The 26,500-nt window shown below is 45.7% G+C and overlaps 4 protein-coding genes across 4 annotated transcripts; 2 read left to right on the forward strand and 2 right to left on the reverse strand.

Annotated features, from left to right (window-relative positions):
- Positions 1 to 693: 693 nt before the first annotated feature.
- On the forward strand, positions 694 to 1,394 carry BT62DRAFT_155221 (uncharacterized protein). Its single transcript, XM_043179869.1, has 2 exons — positions 694 to 1,259; positions 1,312 to 1,394. Exons 1-2 carry the CDS (start codon positions 892 to 894, stop codon positions 1,361 to 1,363), a joined length of 420 nt encoding a protein of 139 aa, XP_043039651.1. The 5' UTR covers positions 694 to 891; the 3' UTR covers positions 1,364 to 1,394.
- BT62DRAFT_155813 (uncharacterized protein) lies at positions 1,312 to 2,097 on the reverse strand. The gene has a single exon (XM_043179873.1). The coding sequence runs from the start codon at positions 1,950 to 1,952 to the stop codon at positions 1,425 to 1,427; it is 528 nt and encodes a 175-aa protein (XP_043039652.1). The 5' UTR covers positions 1,953 to 2,097; the 3' UTR covers positions 1,312 to 1,424.
- Positions 2,098 to 2,293: 196 nt separating this feature from the next.
- Positions 2,294 to 3,811, forward strand: BT62DRAFT_1006360 (uncharacterized protein; the record flags this gene model as incomplete). Its single annotated transcript, XM_043177242.1, has 10 exons — positions 2,294 to 2,408; positions 2,501 to 2,674; positions 2,744 to 2,892; positions 2,941 to 2,961; positions 3,019 to 3,099; positions 3,156 to 3,224; positions 3,282 to 3,371; positions 3,431 to 3,481; positions 3,534 to 3,695; positions 3,749 to 3,811. The coding sequence occupies 10 exons, from the start codon at positions 2,294 to 2,296 to the stop codon at positions 3,809 to 3,811; spliced, it is 975 nt and encodes a 324-aa protein (XP_043039653.1).
- A 3,368-nt stretch (positions 3,812 to 7,179) lies between these two features.
- BT62DRAFT_987242 (uncharacterized protein) lies at positions 7,180 to 7,736 on the reverse strand (the record flags this gene model as incomplete). The annotated part of the gene is made up of 1 exon (XM_043190053.1): positions 7,180 to 7,736. Exon 1 carries the CDS (start codon positions 7,645 to 7,647, stop codon positions 7,180 to 7,182), a length of 468 nt encoding a protein of 155 aa, XP_043039654.1. The 5' UTR covers positions 7,648 to 7,736.
- Between the last annotated feature and the right edge of the window lie 18,764 nt (positions 7,737 to 26,500).

Raw genomic sequence — 26,500 nt, forward strand, 5'->3', positions numbered from 1 at the left:
TTCTTTCATTGCTTTTCGAGCGTTCGCCGCGTCGCAGTAGGGCCATCCCACCGGAGCACGAGGCTGTGGGGCAAGTCCATGGAGTTGGAGCAGGAATCACTGATGGTTGCGTTCCAACATAACCGTCGTAAAAACAGGAAGATCTTGAACTCCCCTAGTAGGTGAAATGCCGCGGACGAAGAAGCCAGAGAGAAACCAAATAGAAATCTGACAATTCTGCGAGTACATCAGGAAACTCTAAAGGTGTAAGGATAACAAAATGCGAACGCACCCGCTGTGGAATCCTCCTACAGGTTTCTTTTGGGGAATGCTATCAACGTCCATTCTGTTTTGTCAGGATCTCAACCAGAGACGCTATCTCGAGACCTTGAGAAATGTGTAAAGACCAGCGGAATAGAAGAATTGAACGAATGGCGCACCGAGAAGTCGCTCGATGTTCATTCTTCTTCGTTACTGGAGCTCTGCCTTCGCCTTTTGGGGTTGAGGACGTTGCGAGGTGGGTCAAAGCGTATATACGGAGGGTAGGATTTCGGGAGAGGTGTCACTGAATCCTAGGAGAGCTGGATGTCTTCGTATGACTCCATCGAGGCCTTCGGTAACTATCGCTGGCACGGTCCATCATCGTCTAGCATATATGGTGGACCCTCCAGTGGCAAGTCATCCTTTTGCGACCAAAAGCAATACCTGAAGAGAGCTTTAAGAGGACGGAGATTGTCATTGCACGACGACGTACCGAGTTTTTCCTTCCACCAGTTAACGGCAATATCATTGTCACCAAGCCAAATAATTTGTGCTTTGTATTATCGCAAACGTGTAAAGTACCAGTAGAGAAGAGGCAAAAGAGCCAGGTCTACAGAAGCTAGAATCTTCTCGCTGGTCAACAACAAAGCGATGCCAGTATGGAGCATAAAGCGCACTATTCCTTATCTTCAGCACTTTGGACAGCGTCTATTGTCTGAAAGGGAAGCACTACAGGAAACACTGATAATGCTGAGCGGGATGGGATTATTCACGGACGTGGGGAGCAAGGAAGACCGTGACTGTGACGGCAGACCATCATCCTTCCTTCTTCCCTTCCTTCCACCACGACAGCAGAACTCGCTGCCGGCGTCTCTTACCATCTGGCGAGAACGAGGTCGACGAGCGTTACCCTGCATTCCCGCTACCGATGGAAAGGACCGCAGATTGCTCTTGGAGCACCTACCCGATACCTACCGGTGTGAAGATATCTTGCTCACGGTCCTAGGAAGCTGTCAAAGGTCGGTTCATCACGGATATCATTACTTCAAGAAAGTGAATAAAACGTTATAGCTGCATCTTCTGCCTCACTGCCTGCTTGCCCGAAGCTCCCTCTGCTCTGTAGATAGATATTACGCAACCTGAACGAACAAGCCTATGAACTTGAGGACCGAGCCGGATAGCCATCATTGAGGGCGAGAGGTGGAGGCGGACAGGCTGGATAGGTTGTTTGGTATGCCTCTTGCTGGTGGTGAGGCAGCGGCGGATGGTTGGTACGAGTGGTCTAGCATCATCGTCGCCAACGCCGATGGACTGATCGATGTCATATTGTCATATATTTCATTTGTCTGTTCATCGCGCATGGCGCGATGGTGCTGGGTCTCGTCGTCCCTCTTGCTGCGCATGAAGTCCAGCCAGTCGTTGGGATCGGTGAGTGGGTCGTGTTGTATGGCGCGCCAGAGTAGTTCTCGTTCCTCCGACGCCTTCCTGTCGTCATACCGTTGCTTGCCGAGGAGCGTCAGAAGGAACCACCGGTCCCACTCATGAGCATTGAGTGTTGGCGTGTCGTCTGGGACCTCGCTGGGATCGTAGGAGGAGTCGTTCAGAATCGAGAGCAGACGTCGATGGGAATCGAAGGGATGTATAGGTGGCGCATGGTTCGGTACGACATCGATATTGCTCCTCCAGGCCATAACTTGCTCGGTGACTTTCATATGATTCCTCTATCACCGATGAGCTCCGCAGCTTCGGTACCAGAACGATGCACTCACCAAAATCTCTCCCTCGCAGGTAAGCATCATCACACCTCTCTCACTCCGAGGAGTCGCCAAAGCTCTATCCCTCCAAGCTACAACGTTCTCGAGGCCGAAAGTGCCTATCTGCAATGTGGCGATCAGTGACGACTCGTCGGTATATGCGATCGTACTCGCTAGGGTATAGGTCCAATCTCGGACCTCCGATACTGGTGCCTTCGGGTCCTCGATGCCGTGGGGTGAGTTCATTGGAAGCTGACTTAGAAGCTGACAAGTTGGTATGGTCGTTGTACTAATTTGAAATGACCAGCCCTGAAGACGAGCCTTTGTTTTCTTCTCAGACGTCTGGCAAACCACGAACAAGTTATATCCTTCTTCATTCAAGATTAATTGCCCGGGCTGAGCGTTATCTCTTAGGTTGGTATAAATTCCTACTTGGCGCATGCACAATAACACTTCTCTGCAATCGAGTTCTCCCCTCGATTGGCCCGCCACGCGTATATGAATAGGACCGTCCTCCTTCCCCGGTTTCGCCAAGAGTTGGTTTTCATGGTCTTCTCTTTTGCTCCTATTCGCAAACGGCTACCAGCTGGTCAAGTCGAGCTCCGCGGCGGACCTAGCGTTTAATCCTGTGACGCAGCATCAACCTCGCTTCACACGTCCACTGCAAAGGATCGAAGTACGTATTTAGTTTGTTTTTGTGCTTTCGATAAGTATCCGAAGGCTACACTGCAGAATTTGCCGGTTTTTAGACGATGGTCAATGCCCTAACAGAGAACGCTCATCGGAAGGGGCGTACGTTGAAACCTTCGCACTAGGATTTCGCCAGGAGCTAGTCTTCATGATCTTCTCTTTTGATGGCTCGTCCATCCGCCGGTTAAAGAAACGTGACGGACCTAGCGTCAAATTTTAGGATGCTATCTCGGATCTGACTCTGCGGCATGACTAGAGGAGCTGGAGACGTCTCGAGGTATACGTGGACAAGGTTGATTTCCTCACCATCTTTCACCATCCAACATCTGCATAGATCCATCTGATGTTACTGCTTGACGGGGTAATGGAGCACGGTGGCGCACGCATGAAGTCTTCTCACGAATCTGAGGACCGCGTGACAACGAGGTGGTTTGGATGCAGAGTGTACCTCTAGAATCAGTCGTCATCTAGAGAATTATCCAGAATAGCAATGGGCTAGAGAGACGTGTGGATTTCCAGATGCATTGTTTCTTTTTCCCTGTAAGGAATCTTAACCTGTCCTCAATAGTAATGAAACTGATCAGAAAACGAGGATAGCGAAATCCAGGTCCATTTCGTGTACCTGTACTCTTATGTCAGGGGTCCACGTCCGAGCCGGCCAACGTATTCGACATTCCTCTCGTATCGGTGCTGACCCCCTTTAAATGGAGCTTGAAGTGGACAGGGTGACAGAATTTTGCTTGTAGCTCCTAGCATCGAAAGCTGACGCGATGTCTCTTTCCGGACTCGGGATCAATGTGGAAAACAGCACCGCCGGGCCAACGTGATCATTGTCAATGGAATTGGTAGTCGTTGACATATACATCTCTGCGAACTGGGCGTCTCTTTCTGGGAAAGGTCACATTGGTCCATAGTGATAATGTCAGATCGGCGAATTCTCGGAATGGACACCGCTGGTCCACCGCGATTGGATATGCGGTGTATCGTTTCTCGCCTCACGGTACAGGTTGCGTTCGCGTTCTTCACCCATCTAGGTTATCACCACTCGGAACACGATTCTGTAGGCCTTCCTATATTCCATGACCGCACCCTTCTCGGACCTCACGTCGGGCTCTGTCATATTCTAAATGCTTCTCCCTCTACCTGCGCATCATGATGGGGTACTGTCGTGACTTGTTGATATACTTTCAGCGATATACAACCAACTTCCTGCCTGTATTTACTTAGCTAGCCAGATACTTCCGTAAACGTCAGATCTCATCGAAACACTGACGAGCTGGTGTTTATATTTACCTTTCATTCTGTTTCGACTAAGCCTCATCACCCAGTAAACAAACCTATTGCTTCAATGCGCTCTACATCCCAGCTGGCGATGACATCTTTGTGGTAGATTCTTCCTGAAAATATGCCACTCGAAGAATAAAGTGAACGTACATATGCAAGGTGCAAGAATGTCGTGCAACATTTCAGTAAGTATCAATACTCCCGATCAATCTTTGAACGCACTCATTACCACCAAACGATCTAATGGCCGACAATACCCTTAATCTTACACCCGGGTATTGGGAGCTCATCAACGATCCTTTGCCATGGATGTCTCCATTGTGACAATCTTGGCCTTGGCACATTGCCGATGTATTTGGATCGTCGTCCAGACCTTAAGGAAGCCATCAGCGGGCGGTATTGTCTTACGGAACTTGGGCACAGTCTTAAGATGGAGACCACAGTAAAATAACATTTTGGATTCTGCAGATGAGACGGTAGACTTATTTCATCCTTGCAGGCCTTCATCTCCTCGTCACTGTGATTTTACCAGACGAAGCATGGAATTTACTTTTCAACCATGCCATACATTTTCCGAGGAGCGCAAGCTTCAAGATGCTCTTAAGTTTCCAATAATGAAGCTCATCCAATAGATCCTGTTATTCATGGTGAGCATTATGTTTATGCTATAGACTTAGATCCTCTTTCCGCCACTCACTTGTCCTACGAATGCGGCTCCGCCGTTACGATGGGATCTAGATGTCATGATGCAGAAAGGCTACGAGAAGTTCATGCCAATGAAGCGGATGGTTCGAGAGCTTTGATCCTGTGTATTCGCCTATATGTAAATCATGTAACTTTCAATTATGACCTTGTGCTATCCGATTTCTTCCCACATTGTCCTTGCAGAAGAGGAAGAAATTTTCATGAGTGGCTCGAAATTTGCGAAGATCGTTGTGCCAAGGAAGGGGTGGTACATAGTGCATCCATCTGAGCACGTGTGTATTGGGTTCGACTCCCACCCAGATATGAGGAGAGCCTCATGCTTTATTTTTTGTCTTCGATACGATACAGGGAGTATCTTAAAACTGTTCCGTCACTCTTTTCAGTACCGGGAAAATGAGCACGAGACGAAGAACGAAAATTTAATGTCCCAAATGAAAATGAATTTCCATTTGCAAGGAACCAGCCTCAAACATGTTGCTCGAAGACACATCATCGCGTATACTAGCCAAATACGAATAATCCAGCGTCGCCTTGGAAGTTGTCTGTAGCACAGTTTTAAGCGATCCGGTTACAGTATGAGCATGAAGGATGACAGTGACGATTGGCTGAATTTGAGGTCACCGCACCGGTCGATCCTTTCTGGCGCGGCATTGTCCGCGTCCTTTCTACAAGGATACATCATGCAGGTACGTATTCAATTCATTTTCGTGCTTTCGATACTTATTTGAAGGGCATACTGCAGAAACTTCTGGTGTTGTATGTCTGGACCCTTTGCGGTGGACGTGTGAAGCGAGGTTGATGCTGCGCCACAGGATTAGACGCTAGGTCCGTCGCGGAGCTCGACTTGACCAGCTGGTAGCCGTTTGCGAATACGGACAAAAGAGAAGACCATGAAGACCAAGTCTTCGCGAAAGCGGGGAAGGAGGACGGTCCTATTCATATACGCGTGGCGGGCCAAAGGAGGAGAGAACTCGATTGCAGAGAGATTTTGTTGTACATGCGCAAGGTAGTGATTCATAACAACCTAGGAGATAACGCTAGATAACGCTCAGCCTGGGCAATTAGTCTTGAATCAAGAATGCAGATGAAGCTCTATCACGACCGAGTTCATTCCTTTATCGCTCACTCGTGCTCTCCGGAATTGAGATATTACGACGCCGCAAGCCTACGAGAGGTTCATGGCAAGCGTTGATGTGAACCGGATAGTTCGAGAGCTTTGATTGTGTATATTCATTCACCCCATGCAACTTCCAATTCTGCGACCCTGTCCTATGCTTTTAGAAACATATACGTATATCTCAGTTTCTCTTTGAGTACTCATGTGTGTTTCTCATGACATCAAAGTCAATACTTAGGCCGCACCATTGCTAACATCATCAAGTGCTACGACCTCCCTTGTTTACGCGTGCAATCTCCTACAAGCAATTTGCAAGTCACTCGAAACCATCAGAATGAGCTGCGAGTCTATCCGGAAATACTACTTCATTTCTAAGGGATGTTCCGTTCCTTTGTGTGCGACGTTGGGGTAAGGACACTTCTGTGGCGTCACTGCCGAAAGAACGTCTCGCAGTCTGGCCATAGTCTATTATTGCAGGTCCCCAGGTATCAGAAGTCTAGGCATCGCGCAGCACCCGTCATTCAATCGTTTTCGCCTGGGTCCCGAGTCGAGGTGGATGTCTACTCGCTTAGTGTGGGATGGAAGTACGAAGTAACAAGCTCGTCCTTTTTCTCTTGTGTTCTTTCCTTGATGTGAATCTCGAGCATCGAAACAATATAATCTCGGGGCTGGACATGTCTCCGGGACCCCCCATGGCTCGACGTATATAAAGGAATAAGCATTGTGACTGACCCTGCCCGCCTTTGCGAAAGAAAATGTGGTCATCCTCGTTCTTACCAGCCTTCGTCTCCTCGTCACTGCAACTTTACGAGGCAATACATAGAATTTACTCTTCGATTCCAGTGAAACGTGCGGAATCTTTGCACTAAAAAGAACGTGGATACCATACAATTGATGTCGACGAGATGATGATGTGATATGTGATGTGCTACACGTGTACAGAAATAGGAAATTTGTCCGTCTTGTCTTGTAGAGATAGGGTCTTCGGAATGTACAAATCCAAATAGCGATAAGAACCGAGAGATGAAAGAACGGTAGAAATTGATACCACGTATGAGCGATGATTAGGCCTGAGGCGGTCAGTGGTAGAGGTCCAACGGTGGCTCTGTCAGATGACCATGTAAGTCGTTCAACGATAATGCCGCTAGGTGCTGCTCCGTCATTGGTCAGGCCATATTGTAGTCATATACTGGCTCCGCCGCGGTAAATCAACCTGAACTATCATGCGAAGCAGGGAAAAGGATAGTATGAAGAAAGTGCTGGAAGTTATCAGGAATTGGGAGTGGGTCGTGGTAAAGTCGGCTGTCGCCGGATGGGTCTGCGGGAAACGGGGCTGTTGAATCGGTGGGTGAATCCGGTATGTAGATAGACTGTAACGGTCCTCAGAATTCAAAGAGAAAGACGACGTGAGAGATAGCTTACATATTTAGACAGGATTCTCTCAAGCGCCTGTCCAAGAAACGACCATTCAAACACTTTGAGGTCTTTCTCAATATTCCGGGGCTTGGGATCAGGGAACTCCATGATGCGCTGGAAAAAGGTGTCTAAACCAGGTCTATGTTTGCTGACGGTTGTTGGCTTCAACCTCTCCAAATTGCGTCTTATGCGGTTTTTCTCCTCGACAGGAAAGTCTTCGTTGGCGAGCCTCTCGAGCAGATAAATGATATCTACGCTGGTGACATAGAATGGGAGGCTTTCATTCCTGAAAATACAGGAAATGACGGTGTCTTTGTCGCTGTAGTCATCCTGGCGGATAGCTTCGCAAGAAAGAATGAGTTTGCAACCATCTTGGCACTTGTGAAAACGAACGAGTCGACGACCCATTAAGACTTCGAAGGGATCCCAACCGATGCACATAGTATCAAGAGGGGTTATGATCTCGAGAATAGGAGTGTGGGGATGGAGGTTGATGTCCTCTGGAGAGCCATAGTTAGTGCGCACGAGGGAATTGGCACGAATGCGGCGTGATGCTGGTCTGCGGTCCGAAATAGTCTGAGAAGGAGCTGACAATGGGTTGTGTATACTGGTGGTAGTATTGGTCGGTCGGGGGAGCACTGGCGCCTGGGAAGCCGCTACTGGCTGCGAAGCTACCCAAGACGCCTGAGAGGTCACGACTTGCGGTCTCTGTACGGGAAGATCGGGTTCCTCGTAGGTAAAGTAGCCAAAGAAGACAGAATGGAGAACGATGTTGTGCGAGTCAACTACCTCGACGCTAAGGGCAACCTTCAGATCACGCATTCTGTGCGGAATCGTAGCACAAAGCTGATAACGGTGATATTTTTCAGAAATCTTGGAGACTTGAGTGGTGACTACTGTCCAGCCAATGTTTAGACGTAGATATATTTGTTCTCGGGTAGGATGGTAGAAGTCAAGTTGGACAAAAATAGGGACACCGGCATTGCCTTCGGAGGGATGGTAGCTGAGGACAGAGATCATAGGAAAGGATGGGTAGGACATGGTAGTTGGAAAGAAAGATGGGTGGAAACTGGCAGGAATCATGCTCGCCAAAGTCAACCTCTGCACTCTTTTAAATAGGGGTCTTGACGCTTATTTATTTCGATGTCTGTTCTCACCTCGTGCTAGCATCGGTCACAGATCGCTATAGCAGGTGCCTGAAGTCCATCATACATGAAGACTCAAAATATTGTTTTTTTCATATGTGCCCAACTATTTGATCATTTTAATACAGGTAAGATGTCAGCATTTGCAGCACCCATCTGTCCAAATTAGGCTCACTGGTGGCATGTGTCTTTCACCTGATATGACTTAGCCACAGAGAGTGGGCAAGAAACAGCCCCATAGGCCTCCAGTGCAGATACCACCTCCACCACCTCCACCTCCAACCCTGGCTGCCATCTCATTCACCTGCTCAGTCACTAGCCTGAACATGTCAAATACCAAAGTTGTGTGCAGCACCTGTTTTTCCCTTGGTCCAAAGATGCTCATTGTTTCAATGCTCAGCTCATCACATTGGCCAATGCCCAGGAAAATGCTTGGAGCATATTGGGAATGTGCACAATTGATCATTCTTGCTGTCTGATCCATCAGTCAAAGTCAGATTCTGGTGGGTTAGAGTCAGGGTCCTTCTCAGTTGAGATTAAAAGAACAGGCCCAGCTCCACCTGCATCTGGAGAGAAGGTTATTCTTCACTGTTGCATTTGTTTCTGATGTCCTGAGATCACAGCTAATGTCAATTTTAACAATGCCAATAGAACCACTCATGAGCACTTGCATTTTCTTCTTATTCAGTCCACATAATGAATAGCAATGTGAGTAAATGTAAACCATAAAGGTTGATGATGGTCAAGACCAGTTCTTTGCACAACCACATTGTTCAATAACAGAAAAACCTATCCATGATAAATGTACCATTGACTTCCAGTGCACCAATGTGAATGAAATTTCATTATTCAGTTCTCAGCTATTATGTGGAGAAACCCATTCAATTGCTTTGAAAATATTCCAGACAATATCACCATCCTTTCAAATGAATGCTTTCCTGAGGATATCTTCACTGTAAGACTCTAGTACACACTGTCTCACCCTGCCATCAGTGCTATCAATTCATCCTTGAGATCAATGACATACCCATTCTCTTCCTAGAGATCAAGCCTTCATACACTTTGGGCATATATCAAGTGAGTCATAGCAGATAACCAGTTGAGGAACAGATTCTTTAATTCACACAATCTGTGTTGTACTCATAGATTGTGCAGGATCATTGCCATGAGAAGAGGCTCTCTGTCTATACCATCTCTATACCACCCATGATTCACCTATATAAATCATGTATCTTTCATGTCCTACCCAATTTGTTCTCATATTATCTTTACAAAAGAGGAAAGAATTTTTATCAGTTGCTTAAAAATTAGAGATAGTTGCAAAAATCATTGCACCACTATGCAGGGAGTATATTAGGAACATGCTAGTTGATTAGGCTTGAGTGCATGCACAGAGACTGGCAGAGTGCATGGGCATCAACAAAGCTATTGGCAATATCACCCTTAAGTTGGAGCCCAAGGATTTGGATGGACAGAATAGAGTTCTGTCAGAGAAGTGAAGAGAAATATTCTTCAGAGCAGAATCTAGTGGACAAGATAGAGAGGAGCTGAAGTGAGCATGAAGTGTAGATGGCTATCCAAGTTGATATTTGAACTGAGTAATTACAATGCTTGTACATGGTTTATATACTATCAGTAGTTAATTCTGAGTCAGGGTCTGTTAGATTCTGATGTCAGCTGTTTGCTACTATATTCAGAGTCTAGATACTAGAATGTGAAATACAGATGTGAAATGATAATGGTAAAATGAAATTAGTAGATACTAAGAAGTGGCAGGTTTCAGTGAGTCTTGTGATTGGCTTTATTATTGGCCAAGATGATATGGAGGCTGGTGGCATGCATGTAACAGTATCTCCTCATTAGCATTTTTGCTCTCAAGAGTGTAGATTCTGACACCTGGTGGGAGGCATTGATATGCAGAGTACATGTCCAGCTCTATAATTTGCAAATTCTGCATAACACACTAGAATATGCAAGTAACTGAGGATCATTAGCCAGTAGAGGACTATGGCTGAGGCTCTGAGCTGATAGTCATGCTAGTCACCAATACTAAGTCTAAAAAGGGACTTTGTAAAATAACATGGCCTAAGGATAAAAATCCTAAGTCAGGTTTGAACTTAGAAAAGTTCTGCACCACACCTTGGAGAATATTAAGTCTAAGTTGGACTTAGAAATGGTACCTCAAATGGGGCCAATTCTACATGCCACTAAGACAAGTATATTCTAAGACAGCTAGGGGCATAATACCATAGCCAGTTGTGGAGTATTGAGTAAAGATAGCATCATCCAGGAGTAGTAAGAAGAGAGACCCAATGATCTGTGGCTAGCACTCTGAGTTTTGACTCAAATGCCTAAGTCCAAATTTTCTAGATATCAGGTGACCTAAGAGACTTAGAATTGAGAGGAATAGAGTGGATAGGACTGGTTGACTGGGCCTGACTGGACCTAATTGATTGAGCTACTAAGAATAACTCAGAGAATTAAAACTCTGAGTAGACAGAAAGGAGTTAGATACCCACAGGCACTGTAGGCTTAAAATAAAGCTGTGCAGTGGCCAGGCAGGTCTGAGCAAGCCTAGGGGAGTACAGAAGTGCTGCCATTCTGGAATAATAGCATGATTCCACTTTAAATAGAAAAAATATTATTTTAAATGCTTTATTTATAGATTCTATACCTGTTGTTGGTGTATAAAAGAAGAGAATGGGGGGAAAATAGCAAGCAAGCAATCCACCTCTGTGTTTAGGCCTTCTAGCCCACTGTAGCTAGTCCCTGGGACAATGGATTTTGAGTTCTGCTTCAACTTAGTGATTTATTTAAGTTGCTTTGTCACTTAGAGAGGATTGGATTGGAATAATAACTGTATTTTGGGTTTTAGATTAATTTGGGTTCCAAACTATAAGGATTCCAGCATCAGAGTACAAGTTCTTTGGTTTTGAGGACTGCTAGCCAGCCAAGAGTGCAGCTAGTCAAGCTTAAGTGCTTGGTAGACTTAGTATTTGGGTTTCAGAGTTTATTGGGTTTCAGAATATTCTAAGTTGATTTAGAGCATAATTGTGCATTGATTCTAAGTTCTAATTATACTTAAACATTGCTATAAACTACTCTCATGAGTATTGCATCTTTGAGAGCAAGATAGAGTTGAATAACTGTCTTTATTGACTGTTTCTTTGATTTTACTTAAGACTGCAAGAGTGCTTCTATCATACTCAAAACAACTGACCTCAACTGTATTTGGTGATTGTGTATTGAGTGGTTAGGTGTTGGCATTTGAGAGTTCATTCCTCATTTGCCTCTCTTAGTCACTTAGCTATTATCAAGCATATTAGCATATGATGAAAAAAAATTTTATTCCATAGAAATTTTGTCTTTGTTTTCAACTACCATCTTTATCTTACAACAATATCATCTCTTGCCACATATTGCTGTTCAAAAACTCTTGATCCTTTAGTGCAGGAGTTTATCTCTGATGGCCTTCAAGAGATCAAGAAATTATTTCATTTGGAACATCAAACTGTGGAAGATGAGTATGTGGAAGCCATAGAGGGTCATTTGGAATGGAAGAGAGAGTAGAAGAGGGAGGAGAAGGTCTGGGAGATAAAGAAAAGAGAGCAGAAGGAAGAATTGGAAAGAAAGAGAGAGGAGATTCAGCAGACAGCAGAGAAGCATGCAAAGGAGGAGGCTCAGAAGGAAGCCATGGAGAGGGAGGCTGCAGAGGAGGCAGCTCAGCAGGAGGCTTTAGAAAAGGAGACCACAGAAGCCACAGTGAGAGAGGTAGCAATGAAGGGTGCACCACCAGGGGAGTTAGTGATAGAGAGCTAATTGCAAATGATCCCCATAGAGGCTATTGATTTTCAGCTGTGTCAAGTGCTGGCAGAACAGTTTGATCCTGGCTCTGGTCTTTGCTTCCAGAGAGTGACTGGCTATACACCTCCAGAGTCTGATGATGAGCAGAATAAGGGGACCAAGGGAAATAATGAGTTGGAAGAATCTGAGGAGACTCTGGAGAGAAGAAAGAGGGTGTGAGAGAGGAAGAGGAGAGTGGCAGTTCTGGCAGAAGGAGGCCAAAAGCAGAAGTTCAAGTCTTGGAGCATGGTGGATGACAGTGAGGCAGAGACAGTGGCCAGTTCCAAGAAGAGGGTGAAGTTGGAGGTTGCAGGGCTGGTGAAGGGCAAGAAGAAATTGAGCAGTGAAAGTAAGTGTCTTATTATTTCTGATTGGCTTATCTTAGTTTTGTTTTCAGGGAGTTGCATGTGCTGTCATCAAGATGGTGCATCCTGTTATGCATGCTCAGTAACTGAAGATACTAGCTGTGGGCAGACTTGTGCCTGTTGCAAGGTTAAGAAGACCACCTGTTTGTTCAACAAGAGTGTCACTGCAAGTGAGATGATTAGCAGTGTGGAGGTCTCTGCCAGCCTCTGCTAACTTTCAAAATTAATATGCAAGTTGATGCATTGTATGAACAAGTTAGTGAATAAGATGGTGAATATCTGTGGTACTATAGCAGGTCTCCAGAATGATTATGGATCAGATGATATATCATTTCTCTCAGAGTTGTTTTCAGAGTCTGAATTAGAGGCATGAAAAAAGGCCTATCTGATCTTCAAGAACAAGAGAGATCAAGAGATAGAAGATCTGTGGACAGTGATGTTGAAGAGGTTGGACAAGAATATGGAGGAGTTGAGGAAGCAAAGGGAGAATTCAGGTTCTGGTGTGGGTCTATCAAATGCTGAGCCCTTATAATTATAAAAAAAGAAAAAGTATCTTGTAGTATAAAATATACAGTTGACTATCTCACAATGCATGATGTCGAAATGCATAATTCTGACTTTGCATATGGATTGGGCTGGAACACAGTTGGAGAGCAGGGAAATGGGCTAGAAATGCATATCGCATAATGCATATGGTTCTAGTTAAGAATATGCATTGTCAGATCAAAAATTATAGTAAGCTGATATGATGTTATGCATATATTAGAACAATAAAGAACATAATTTGTTTGTATGGACTGACAAACACAAAAAAAATTATTGTAAAGTGACACAGCCTATATCTCTATAAACATGCCTCCTGAACCAACATGAAAACCACATGCTAAATCTGGAAATCCATATGAGCATACAAAACAGAAGGAGGAAGTCCCAATGTACACATCATCAGCTCAGCCTCCAAAGCAGATCTGCCTCAACAGACAAATACACACTTCCAGAGATCGAACAGGCATTGCAGGATCTGCTTGGAAACCAATATGCTGATACTGACTGGCATCCTGCTCTTATGGCCATTATGAATGCAGAGAATGATGTTGGTAAAGCACTGGAGGCAGTCAATCAGTTGGCTTCTTCATCACAGTCAAAAATAAACACACCTCCCACCCAAATTGCCCTCATTCAACAGCTCTAGACAGCAGAGATAATGTTGAAGGACCATCTTGTCAAATTGAAACAATGAAATTGCATGTTTGGTCCCATTCCAACTATTGAAGAGATGGTTAACTCTATTGCAGAAGAGTATACTGAAGATCTTGAGGTGATGCCAACAGATGAGGAGATTGTTGCTGCTGTCAAGCATGATATTGCAGTAGAAAATGGGGAAATAACTGTCATTGATGATGAGGAGGAGGAAGAAGAGGAAGAGGAGGGTGAGGAAGAACAGACCTTGATAACTACAAGGGAAGGATTTGAGCTTATTCAAAAGCTGGAGGCATTTTGTGTTTCACAAGGTGACCAGAGTGGATTAGTACTACAGCTGAGGAAGTTGAGAGGGGCATTATTCAAAGAGATGCATGGAAAGCTGACCCAAAAGCCACTGACAGCATCTTGGGGAAATGACGACGTTGTCACATAAAGTCACATGTCATATCATGTGCTATTTTGGTTCTGCATAAATCTATAAATGCATACAGTTTTGGTGTCTCCCGACCATATGCATTGTGAGATAGTCAACTGTACATTTCTTTTCTCCACTACCAACATCTGACACCCTTTCTATATACATTTCATACAAAAGATTTTACAAAGAAGCGGAACCTGACAGGCCCGCACCGGAACCTAAACTCTCCCCCCACTCCTTCAACTCCTCTATATCCTCATCCAGCCCCTTCAATATCGCCTCCCGAAGATCCTCCACCTCCTGATCCCTCTCATCCTTGAAAATCAGTCGGGCCTTCTTCCAGGCCTCCACCTCGGACTCCGAAAACAGCTCCGAAGGAGACAACATATCATCGGAACTATAGTCATCTTGAAGACCTGCCACAGTACCACGAACATCCACCACCTCGTCCACCAACTCATCCACGTGATGCATCAACTTGCGTATCAATTTTGAAAGTTGGTGGAGACTGGCAGAGACCTCCACACTGCTGATCACCTCACTCGTAGTGACGCCCTTGTTGAATGAACAGGCAGTTTTCTTGACCTTGCAGCGAGAGCAAGTCTGCCCTCAATCAGCGCCTTTGGTTACCAGTCGTGCATAACACCGTGCACTATCTTGACGACAATGCACACAACTCCCTGAAAACAAAAGCTAAGTTAAGCCATGGAAGAAAACCAAGACACTTACTTTCACCATCCAACAATTCTTCGCCCTCCGCTGGCCCTGCCACTTCCAACTTTGCCCATTTTTTGGGGCTAACGATTGCCTCTGTCTCACTGTCATCCACTATGCCCCTCGACCTGAACTTGTGTTTACGTCCCTTCTCCACCAGAACCGCTGCCCTTCTCTTCCCCTCCCACACCCTCTTTCTCCTCTCCAGGGTCCCTTTGGATTTCTCGGACTCATCGTCCCCCTCAGTCCCCTTCACCTGCTTATCATCGGACTCTGGAGGCATATGGCGAGTGACCTTCTTGAAGCGAAGACCGGGGCCAGGACCATACCGTTCTGCCAAAACTTGATGCAGCCAAAAATCAGTGGCCTCTGCAGGGGTCATCAGCAACCCATCCTCCATAACCATCCCCTCTGGCTCCACCTCCTCAGCCTCAGCCCTCGCTGCTGTCTCTGCAGCCTCTCTCTCCATGGCCTCCCTCTCCTCAGCTGCCCTCCAAGCCACCTTTTTCAATGCCTCCTCTGCCTCCTTAGCCTGCCTCTCTGTGGCTTGCCAAACCTCCTCCCTCTTCCTCTCCAATTCCTCCTTCTGCTCCTTTTTCCACGCCTCCCAGGCCACATGGTTCACCCAGACCTTTTCCTCCCACTCTTGCTCCCTTTGCCATTCCAAATGACTCTCCATGGCCTCCGCATATTCTTCCTCTGCGGCCTCCCATTCTAGATGAAACAATTCCTTGGCCTCTTCAGGGCCATCAGGGGTGGATCCCCTCACCAGAGGCTCAGGAGTGCATGAGCAATGATACATGGTGAGTGATGACATAGGTGATGATGGTGGTTTCAGATCAAGATACAAAACTCCTACGGCCACCAACAATCCTCCATGTGGCCCCACCGGCCATCGGGATCAGTGCTCTTGAGGGCAAGAACACTAAGGGGGGGATACTGTTACACACATGCCACCGGCCTCCGTGTCACCTCAACCAACCACGAATTCTATCACGCTACCCACTGGACTCTGGCCACTTCCCATTACCTACTAATTTCATTTCACCATTATCATTTCACATCTGTATTTCACATTGTAATACCTAGACCCTGAACTCGGTAGCAAATATTCACACTGGAACCCAATGGAACCCGACTCAGAATTAGCTACCATTAGTATATAAAGCCATGTATATCACTGTAACTACTCAGTTCGAATATCAACTTGGATAAGCCATCTACACTTCGTACTCACCCCTCCCTATCTCATCTGTCGGATTCCACTCTGAAGGATACTCCTGTTCACTTCTCTGACAGAACTCTGTTCTGTCCATCCAGATCCTTGGGCTCCGACTCAAGAGTGACATTGCCAATAGCTTCATCAACGCCCACGCACTCCACTGAACTCCGCATGTGCACTCAAGCCCACTCGATTGGCACGTTCCTAACAGTCAGCCTCCAGATGATAACCAGAGATAAGGTGGAGTTCTATGTCAAGGGCCACAGCTAAGGCACGAGTAAATTGGGAGACAAATTCAGAGCTGCAGTTGGATGTGATGTGACTGGGTACCCCATGTTTGGAGAATATGTAGATAAGGAAAAGTTGGGCGAGCTCCATGGAGTTGATGGTGTCATGAGTGAGAATGAAGATGGCTTGCTTGCTAGCTCAGTCTATGACTACTAAGATGGCAGTGAATCCATTGGAGTCTGATAGTTGTTCAATGAAGTCTATGGAAATGGAATCCCATGGCCGTTCGGAAACTGGCAGAGGTTTCAGTAACCCATAGGGGCAGTGTCTGGGTGCCTTGTTGTGTCCACAAACTGTGCAGGACTTAACATAGTGTTGGACATATTCATGTATCTTTAGTCAGATGTAGTTCCGCCGGACTAGTTCTAATGTCTGGTTTTGACCCAAGTGACCTGCCAAGATGTGGTCATGATTGTTCTGTAGTATACAGAGATGGAGATCATCAGAGTCTGGGATGTAGATGCAGCCTTCAAAGTGAAGGATGTTGGATTTGTCAATGGACCATTGAGAGGGAGAGGATTCAGAAGCAGCCTTGGTCTGGCAGAGGCCATTGGAGGACATAGCATCAGAGGATTGTGCTTATCTGATATCAGTGTGGAGTTTGTCGATATCCATGATGGCACTAGCCCATAGGGTGGGGCCTTCAAGATAGGTTGCTCAAAGTGATGCAGAGAGTTGTTCTTGGGTGAACACAGGTCAGAAATTGTGGGAGTTGATTTGGGCATATTGGCTATCTCCCTCTTTAGGGTAGACATCCCATCATCTAGTGAGCACATCCGGTTTCCCACCAAGTTTTCCAGGGTGGAACTGGATTACTAGGTTGAACTGAAATAGATATTCAGACCAGTGGACCTGTTGGCAGGTTAGAATCTTAGTGGTGGCAAAGTATTCAAGATTCTTGTGGTCTGTTACGACATCGATGGAGTCTGCGGAGCCTTCAAGGTAGTGCCGCCAATGTTTAAAGGCTTCAAAAATAGCTAGAAGCTCTTTGTCATGGGTGTCATAGTTGAGTTTAGCATTGTGGAGGCTCCAGGAGTGGAAAGCGATGGGGTGAATTTCACCATCTTCAAGATAGATGGAGAGGATAGCTGCAATTGCATAGTCAGAGGCATCGGTTTCCACCACTATCTTTTGATCGGAGACCCAGTGGATAAGGATAGGGGCATGTGTAAAGGCCTGTTTCAAATCATTGAAGGTGGCTAAGCATTTGTCATCAAATTTCCATGAGGTTCTCTTGCAGGTGAGTCATGTAAGGGAGAGGATGATATCACTATATTCATGTATGAAGTGACAGTAGAAGTTGGCAAAGCCAAGAAAAGATTGGATGTCCTTAACTTTTCATGGCACTGGCCAGTTGACAATGGCCTTGACTTTTTCTTCAGACATGCGAAGTCCTTCAGGTGATAGGGTATAGTCTAGATATTCCATGGAATCCTGGTTGAATTCGCATTTGGAACCTTTGCAATAGAGTCCATTAGCTCTAAGCCTGCATAGGACCTCACAAACATGTTTCTGGTGATCTTCCAGGTTGTCAGAATATATGAGGATGTCATCGAGATAGACCACTACTGATATGTCAGGCATGTCAGAGAATATATCATTCACAAATCATTGGAATGCTGCTGGAGCATTTGTGAGGCCAAAAGGCATGACGTGCCATTCGAAGGAACCATAATGGGTCTGGAAGGCTGTTTTCCATTCATCCCCCTTAGCTATGTGAACAAGATGGTAGGCATGCCGAAGGTCGAGCTTGGTGTAGATGCATGCAGAGCAGGCAGAGTCGAGGAGATCAGAAATGAGGGGAAGAGGGTAGTGATCCTTCTTGGAGATTTTGTTTAGGCCATGGTAGTCGACGCAAAGTCGGAGTTCACCGGTCTTTTTCTTGATGAATAGAACTGGAGCCCCATGTGGAGAGCGGGATGGAGTAATGAACCCATTGCACAGATTATCATCAATAAACTCTCATAGAGCTTTGAGTTCAGATTCTGAGAGAGAATAAATGGGTCCAAGTGGTGGAGATGTCCCTTCCTCAAGGTTGATTTTGAGGTCGTATGGTCTGTGTTCAGGTAGTTTTTCAGAGAGGGTATCACTGAAGACATCTGCAAAATTGTGGTACTCTACTGGCACTGATGAAAGATCTGCTGGTTCCGCGGATGTGGCTTTGGCTCCAATATTAGGCAAAGAAGGCTGCAGTGTGAACTGCTGGGCGCCTTCTTCTGCACTGGCTTGGATGAATGCAGCAGCGGATATGATGGAGATCTTTGGGTGTGCTTTCATAGTAAAAGATTCTGAGGGAGGATAGGAATAGATGAGTTCATACGGGAATGAAGTCCGCCGACTACCCGATATGGACTTGGAATAGAGTGAAGCCCCGGAAGTTGGATTGATAGAGTCTGGTGGGCATGGAAGTCTCAGATTTGAGCTGGAAGGCTCAGAGAGGGGTGAACTGTTGTCCTGTGGGCACGGAAGTCTCTGGGATGTGGTGAAGGCCACAGAATTGGTTGGAGTGGGATCCTGGTAGCTTGAGCAGAAAATGATACTGTTCTCAGCCCAGTCAATCAGTGGATTATAGCAGGAGAGCCAGTTGTATCCTAGGACAAGGTTGCAAGATGAATCCAGAGGAGTGACATAGAAGTTGATAGGGAAGGTGTCTCCGGACAGGAAACAGATGGGGATGGTTGTGATTTGAGATATATGGCTCCTGATAGAGCCATCAAATAATCAAAGTTGCACACTAGGGATGGTTTTAATGGGGATTTCATTAGCAGCTATATACTTAGTGTCAACAAAGCAGTGGCTAGAGCCAGAATCAATAAGGGCAAGAAAACGCAGAATGATACAAGTTGGGGAACCATCGGGTTTCATAGCAGTTGGCAATTCTGCTGAGAGGGGAATGTGGAAGGAGTGATTGGAAAGGGATGTTGCATTGAGAGTGATGACCTCCGGTGTGCGAATACAGTCAACGCAACCCTGAACTCGCACAGAGGGAACAGGGTTGCTTCCTAGTTTTCCGACTCTATCAGAGCTGGTTCCACAGGAGCAGTGTCGACCTCTGCTGCATGCTCCTTGGCGGAGGCTGCTGCCTTCCGCTTGTTGCAGTCCTCGGTCTTGTGTTTGGCTCCACAGAACATACAAAGGTTGTTCTGGCACCAGTGGTCTTTTTCTTCCTGAGTAAGATGGCCATCTTTACCTAGCTTGTCGGCATAGAGCTTAGGGGTGGTAGATTTTGGTATGGAGCTGGAGTCCGAGAAAGAAGTGTTAGGCCCCTTGGATTTGGGGTTGGGGAATTTATTGTCCTGGTTTTCATGGGCAATTTCGGTCTTCTGAGTCCAGTAGCAAGCATCAAGTTCTTAGGCAAGGAAGCACATCTCATGAAGGTTGTTTGGCTTCCCATAGTGTGCCATGTCATCCTTGATACGGGTGCAGAGGCCATGGTAAAAGGTATGGCAGAGGGAGTTATCTCCATACCCAATTTGCGAAGCATACTGGTTGAATTGGACTATATACTTCATGATCCGATCACCATCGCACATCCAAAGGTGTTCTAATGCATCTTCAGCATCTCTGATAGCATCAAAGGGGCCGAAGTTGCTATGAAGCTCATCTAAGAAGGCTGTGTAGGAGAATTGCCAGGCTGGTGGATTCCATGGATTGGGGTTAAGAATGTCTGGTTCGAACCAGTTGAGTGCAATGCCGGCCAGGAATGAAATGGTGTAGTTAACTTTGTTAGCATCCATTGCAAACGTGGTAGGTCTGTCATTGAAGTTCAACTGAAGGGAGACAATGAAAGCCTTCAGTTTGTGAGGGTCAGAGCCATCAAATAGTTCTGGTTCCTTGATCTTAGTGTGGACAGTGGCTGGTTTAGAGTTGTTGAGTGAGACAAAGACTCCTTGTAACAGGTTCATGAATTCTAGGAACATGTCCTATTGGTTTGGATTGTTACTTCCTGTGAGGCCATCAGCGCTGCCTGGGCCATTAGGACCACCTGATTCTCCTGGTCCCCTTGGTCCCCCTGGTCCACCTAGGAAAGGGTTTGGTGGATTGCCAGCCAGTTTCTGTCGGATGGGAGTATGAGTAAGGGTGTCTTCATCTCTGCCCTCTGAGTCTGGGCTGTCTGGATTCCCATGGTTGTTGCCCAGAGATAAGGGGTCTGTTGGGGGGTTGGTTCAGGCGCCATACATCAGGCTGGCCCATCAGGCCCTGTTGGTTGGAATGCTGGTGGCATCGAAAGGGTTAGGGAAATCGTCATAATTAGGTTGACAGGCAGTGAAGCTAGAGTGATTGTAGGTTTCTCTACAGGAAGGTTGTTCCCCACTGGAGGCTGATCCGAACAGGCCTGGTTGTTCCTTTGAGGCAGAGGCTAGAATGTCTTCTATGGAAAACATGTTTGAATGGGTGGGCTGCCTTTGTTTGGGATCGGTCTCTGTGGGTTCAGTAAATATGGTGGACATGATAAAATTTTTGACTCAAGAATTTTGAGTTCGAATATACTGTTAGGAACATGCCAATCGAGTGGGCTTGAATGCACGCATAGAGTCCGGCAGAGTGCATGGGCATTAATGAAGCTATTGGCAATGTCACCCTTGAGTCAGAGCCCAAGGATCTGGATAGACAGACTGGAGTTCCATCAGAGAAGTGAGCAGGAGTATGCTTCAGAGCAGAATCTGACAGGTGAGATAGGGAAGGGTGAGTATGAAGTGTAGATGGCTTATCCAAGTTGATATTTGAACTGAGTAGCTACAATGATGTACATGGCTTTATATACTAATGGTAGCTAATTCTGAGTCAGGTTCCATTGGGTTCTGGTATCAGTATTTGTTATCAAGTTCGGGGTCTAGATATTACAATGTGAAATACGGATGTGAAATGATACTGGTGAAATGAAATTAGTAGGTAATGGAAAGTGGTCGGAGTCCAGTGGATAGTGTGATTGGATTCATGGTTGGTTGAGGTGACATGGAGGCCGATGGCATGTGCATAACAGAGACTCTCCAAGCTCCAGGTGGCTGCTTCAAGCTTCTGCTGTTGTCACCTAAATTGGCAGTCATACTACTCTTCATTATATAGGTTCTGTCTTCTTGCTTGCTCAGCCTTGGCCCAATTAAGGTCAGCTTGCTCTCCTGCTGCTTATATCTCTTTCTCTGTGAAATCTGCTTCATATCTTTAGAGCTCATTAGTGACTATCAGCCCTTCAAACTCTCATCCCCTTCCTGGCTCCATGTTTCAGAAATAGAGGTCTCTGTGATTAAAGAGGTTTGAGCTTAAATCCAGTATTGCATATAGTGAGTCATGTCTGGAGTTTACAGGCAAAATAGGTTGGAGACCTGTAGCTACTTGAGTGGCATCAAGAGAGTCCTGAGCATGGTTTTTAATCTCATGCTCAATTGGTGCAGTGGAAGGGTCAGAGAATAACTCATAGTCATCAAAGAAGTTGTCAGAGATATTCTCATCTTTGTAGTCTGAGACCAGAGGGAGGTGCAGTGGGATTCACAGGTTCCAGAACCCTGTGTGCTGATTGTCACTGTTTCAGTTGTCTGTTCATTGGGGTTGAGAGAGATATTAGTGACCTTCTTTCTCTGAAATGTTTCTCAAATGCAAGCTGCTAGGCCAGACTTTAGGTATAGATCCAATTGAGGGCTGGAAGGAGACTCTGGTAGAGGGTAGAATATCATGAAAGGGAAGGTCTGATATGACATGGCATAAAATTTACTGTATCTATTGAAAAGCTTAGTAGTGTCTGACTATCCAAGCTGCTACTGATTGTCATTCTCAGCAAAGCTGTATGATTGCCAACAAGCCTAGAAGCATTCTGAGAATAAAAGCTAAAAGCTTAAAGAAATTATCTGTGAGATCAGGAGTGACAATGTTCAATGGTGGCATTCAGTTTCCTTCACACCTATTGTGTGTAAGAAAAAAAAAGCAGAAGCTTTGAGCTAATTGTTAGATCCAAGTCACACATGATCAAACATGTGATAAACTAGCACTATATTGTATTCATACAGTCATGCTAGAGTTCACTGTATATGTCTATTGACCAAGTACTTTAAGGCCTTTGCAGATCAGCTCAAGAGTAAAGTAGTATAAAATAAACTTTAGCTTAAAGCTGAGGTTATATAGAGCTATCCTACTTATATACTGTTTGTCTATAGAGATAAATATAATACTACCTATTGTGTTCATTCAAGTCTTTGTGCTCATTGTCCTTAGGCATCACTACTATCTACAAAAGTGTTGTTATGTATCATCAAGGATTGTTATTGCATTGGAAGACAATGATAGACTCAGCTTGTTGTGATGACTAAGTCTGTTTCACAGTCTTAAGTGCTGGTCTAAGCACTCTGACTAAGCATCAATAGAGGTTAAAACAAATAAAGAAATAGAAAAAATCATAATACATTAGATACTGATACTCCTTCTCACTCTTTCACTCTGAGGCTTCTGCTGGATCTCCAGTCCATTCATCCAGTCTTCTATATGTCACAATTGAAACCCATAGAAGAAAACACTATTCTTAATCAAATCCAACCACTGCCACCTTCAGTTGAAGTCAATAGAAAAGAATATTTTGAAATAGCCTAAATTCTCAACTCTAAGCTAGACCACCAGTTCTGCTGCCCACTGCTGTACAAGATCCAGTGGCTAGACTATGAAGGTACCAATAAAGAATTTGCTTAGTTACTAGCCTCCAAGTTCTTTGCCAATGAATTTATTGAAGAATTTTACTATTGATACCCAGGCAAACCAAGACTCTTATCTAAAGTCATTCAAACATTCCATTCTTGATACAACACTACTCCAGACACCACTGATGCCTCATCTTACTATTTCAATTCTAACTACTGACTACTATTTTAATTACTCCTTTTACACTTTTCAAAGTCAAATCTTGTAATTACATTTTTTGTCCTGACACTTTCTATATACAGTTGACTATCTCACAATGCATATGGTCGGGAGACACCAAAACTGTATGCATTTATAGATTTATGCAGAACCAAAATAGCACATGATGTGACATGTGACTTTATGTGACAACGTCGTCATTTCCCCAAGATGCTGTCAGTGGCTTTTGGGTCAGCTTTCCATGCATCTCTTTGAATAATGCCCCTCTCAACTTCCTCAGCTGTAGTACTAATCCACTCTGGTCACCTTGTGAAACACAAAATGCCTCCAGCTTTTGAATAAGCTCAAATCCTTCCCTTGTAGTTATCAAGGTCTGTTCTTCCTCACCCTCCTCTTCCTCTTCTTCCTCCTCCTCATCATCAATGACAGTTATTTCCCCATTTTCTACTGCAATATCATGCTTGACAGCAGCAACAATCTCCTCATCTGTTGGCATCACCTCAAGATCTTCAGTATACTCTTCTGCAATAGAGTTAACCATCTCTTCAATAGTTGGAATGGGACCAAACATGCAATTTCATTGTTTCAATTTGACAAGATGGTCCTTCAACATTATCTCTGCTGTCTAGAGCTGTTGAATGAGGGCAATTTGGGTGGGAGGTGTGTTTATTTTTGACTGTGATGAAGAAGCCAACTGATTGACTGCCTCCAGTGCTTTACCAACATCATTCTCTGCATTCATAATGGCCATAAGAGCAGGATGCCAGTCAGTATCAGCATATTGGTTTCCAAGCAGATCCTGCAATGCCTGTGTTAAGCCTAAGCGTCACGTGGACTGATACACGTGATAAACAGGTGTTCCTTCGCACTTCGAGGAATCACCTGAGTTCACTGATATGTATATCCGAACGGTGTGACTCAAGGTCAAAAGTAGACTCGAGATAGAATAGTGTGAATAAACTTTAGCTCGAAGCTGGGGGTTACCAGCGAGAGCTGTCCTACTTAAATACTACTGAGTAATGTCTAAATATACGCCTACTTATTGTGCGTTGCTGTACCCGTTGTGCCCATTGTACTAGGGCATCGTTACCATACATAAAAGGTTCGTTGTGCGTCATCGAGCGTCGTCTCTTTGTCGGAGACAATGGTGGATCTGGCTTGTGCTGACCAAGATTCCCACGGTCCAGTGTTGTGACTAAGCACAGGATAGGGGTTAAGAAAGAAAGGAAAATAGTAAAAATCGTAACATTACCCCCTCGTTAAGACCATCGTCCCGATGGCTTAATTAAGGGAGAGTTCATAATCGTATATTGCTTTGTCGGCGTCCATATATTTTTCGTTGACCCATTGGTTGGATTCTGGGCCATAACCTTTCCAGCTGATGAGGTAATCAACAGTCGTTGTCATTCCTCCTCCTTTGGCTTTGGTCCGCCGGAGTTTATGATTGAGGATCTGGTCAATTTCGAAATGTTTCTCGTCGTTGATCAGGTCCGGCGGTGGAGGTGGTGGTCGTTCCTGGTTAGGGAAGGCTGGTGCGATGTAGGGGTTCAACAAGGTTTCATTGAAAGTGTCGTGGATTTTCCAAGTCTGTGGTATGCGTAGTTTATATGAGCTTGGTCCGATGGCCTTTAAAACCATGAAGGGGCCGGTCCGTTTATTGTCCAATTTCTTTTTTGGACGTGGCAAATGCAGGTTTGTGGTGTCCAACCATACTTTATCATTTGGTTGATAGGTACGACTTGGACGTCGGTGTTTATCGTAAGTTGTCTTCATTGTTATCACGGCCTTTTCCAGTGCTGCTTTCGTTTCGTTGTGAATTTTTCCCATCTCGGCCACAAAGTCGGATGAGGCAGGTGTAGTTGTTCGGGAACGACTTGTTTGGCTGATGTATGGGTGACGACCATGGTTTACGAAGAACGGGGTTTTCCCCGTTGCAGAGTGTACACGGTTATTATGTTGGAAGCCTGCAAGTGCTAGCCACTCGGCCCAATCATCTTGTCGATAGTTAATGAAGAGACGTAGGTACTTTTCGATCTCTTGGTTGACGCGTTCCGTCTGTCCGTCGGTCTGGGGGTGATAGGCTGTGGATGCGTTTTGTTTGATGTTTAGGAGTCGATACAGGTCGGTGATGAATTTGGAGACAAATTGAGGACCCCTGTCCGAGATAATGACTTGGGGCATCCCATGCTTCGCGTACACTTCGTCGCGTAGGATTTTTGCCCACCCTTCGGAACTTAATTCCGTGGAGCATGCGACGGGGATGATCGCCTTTGAGAACCGATCCACGATGACGAGGATGGCGTCATAGCCGTTGCATTCAGGTAAGCCGGTGATCATGTCAACGGAAATATGTGTCCACGGGGTGGAGGGTATTTCATTGGGGTATAGGGGTGCTGCTCGGGCTTGCATGGAGGATTTCCCCCGCTGACAGACTTCGCAAGCCTTTACGTATGTTGCTATGTCGTTCCCCATCTTCGGCCACCAGTACTCCCGTAGTACTAGCTCTTTCGTTTTGGCGATACCCGGGTGCCCTGCTGTGGCGTGGTCATGACAGGTGGCGATAATCTCGCCACGTAGTTGTTGGTCCCTGGGGATATAGATGCGTCCGTCGTAACAGATTAATCCCTCCTCCTTTTTCATCCCTCGTTCGTGGTTAAGGGACGGGGCCACGCGTTGGTCCCACTTGTGCGTGTCTCGCGTCGCGCTCTTGATTCGTTCGTGTATCTCCTCTTCTGTTGGCATGATCATGGCTCGGAAGTGTTCTGGCCTTAATAATGTCACCCCTTCGTTATCAGTCCCTCCTTGGTCATGGTCCGCCCGTCGACTTAGCAGGTCGGCCTTTTTGTTCGCTGTCCTGGCCTTGTGATGTAGGGTGTACTGATATTGGCTGAGCTCTGTTACCCAACGGGCTTGGCGTCGATTGAGCTTCTGCGGCTGTCGGAAATAGCGTAAATTTTGATGATCCGTCCAGACCTCAAATGTTTCTTCTGCTCCGATGAGGTAGTGTCGCCACTCCTCTAAGGCGAGCATGATGGCGAGTAGTTCCTTGTCGTAGATTTCGTAGTTTCACTCTGTAACTGTTAAAGCCTTGGAGAGGAAGGCTACTGGTCGCCACTTCTCATTTTGTTCCTGTGAGAGGACGGCCCCTATTGCCCCCTCGCTCGAGTCGGCTTCTACCCTGAACCTTCCTTCTTGGGTCGGGACTGCCAATACGACATCCTCTGCCAGTCGCCGTTTGAGGTCCCTGAAGGCG

The sequence above is a fragment of the Guyanagaster necrorhizus genome (assembly GCF_019112545.1).
Source record: "Guyanagaster necrorhizus MCA 3950 unplaced genomic scaffold BT62scaffold_13, whole genome shotgun sequence".
Lineage (NCBI taxonomy): Eukaryota > Fungi > Basidiomycota > Agaricomycetes > Agaricales > Physalacriaceae > Guyanagaster > Guyanagaster necrorhizus.

Bases quoted from the DNA above. Each gene is read 5' to 3' on its own strand.
- BT62DRAFT_155221 (XM_043179869.1), top strand. From the start codon at position 892: ATGCCAGTATGGAGCATAAAGCGCACTATTCCTTATCTTCAGCACTTT. The intron at 1,260-1,311 runs GTCGGTTCATCA...AAAACGTTATAG, and splicing joins GTCCTAGGAAGCTGTCAAAG to CTGCATCTTCTGCCTCACTG.
- BT62DRAFT_155813 (XM_043179873.1), bottom strand. From the start codon at position 1,952: ATGAAAGTCACCGAGCAAGTTATGGCCTGGAGGAGCAATATCGATGTC.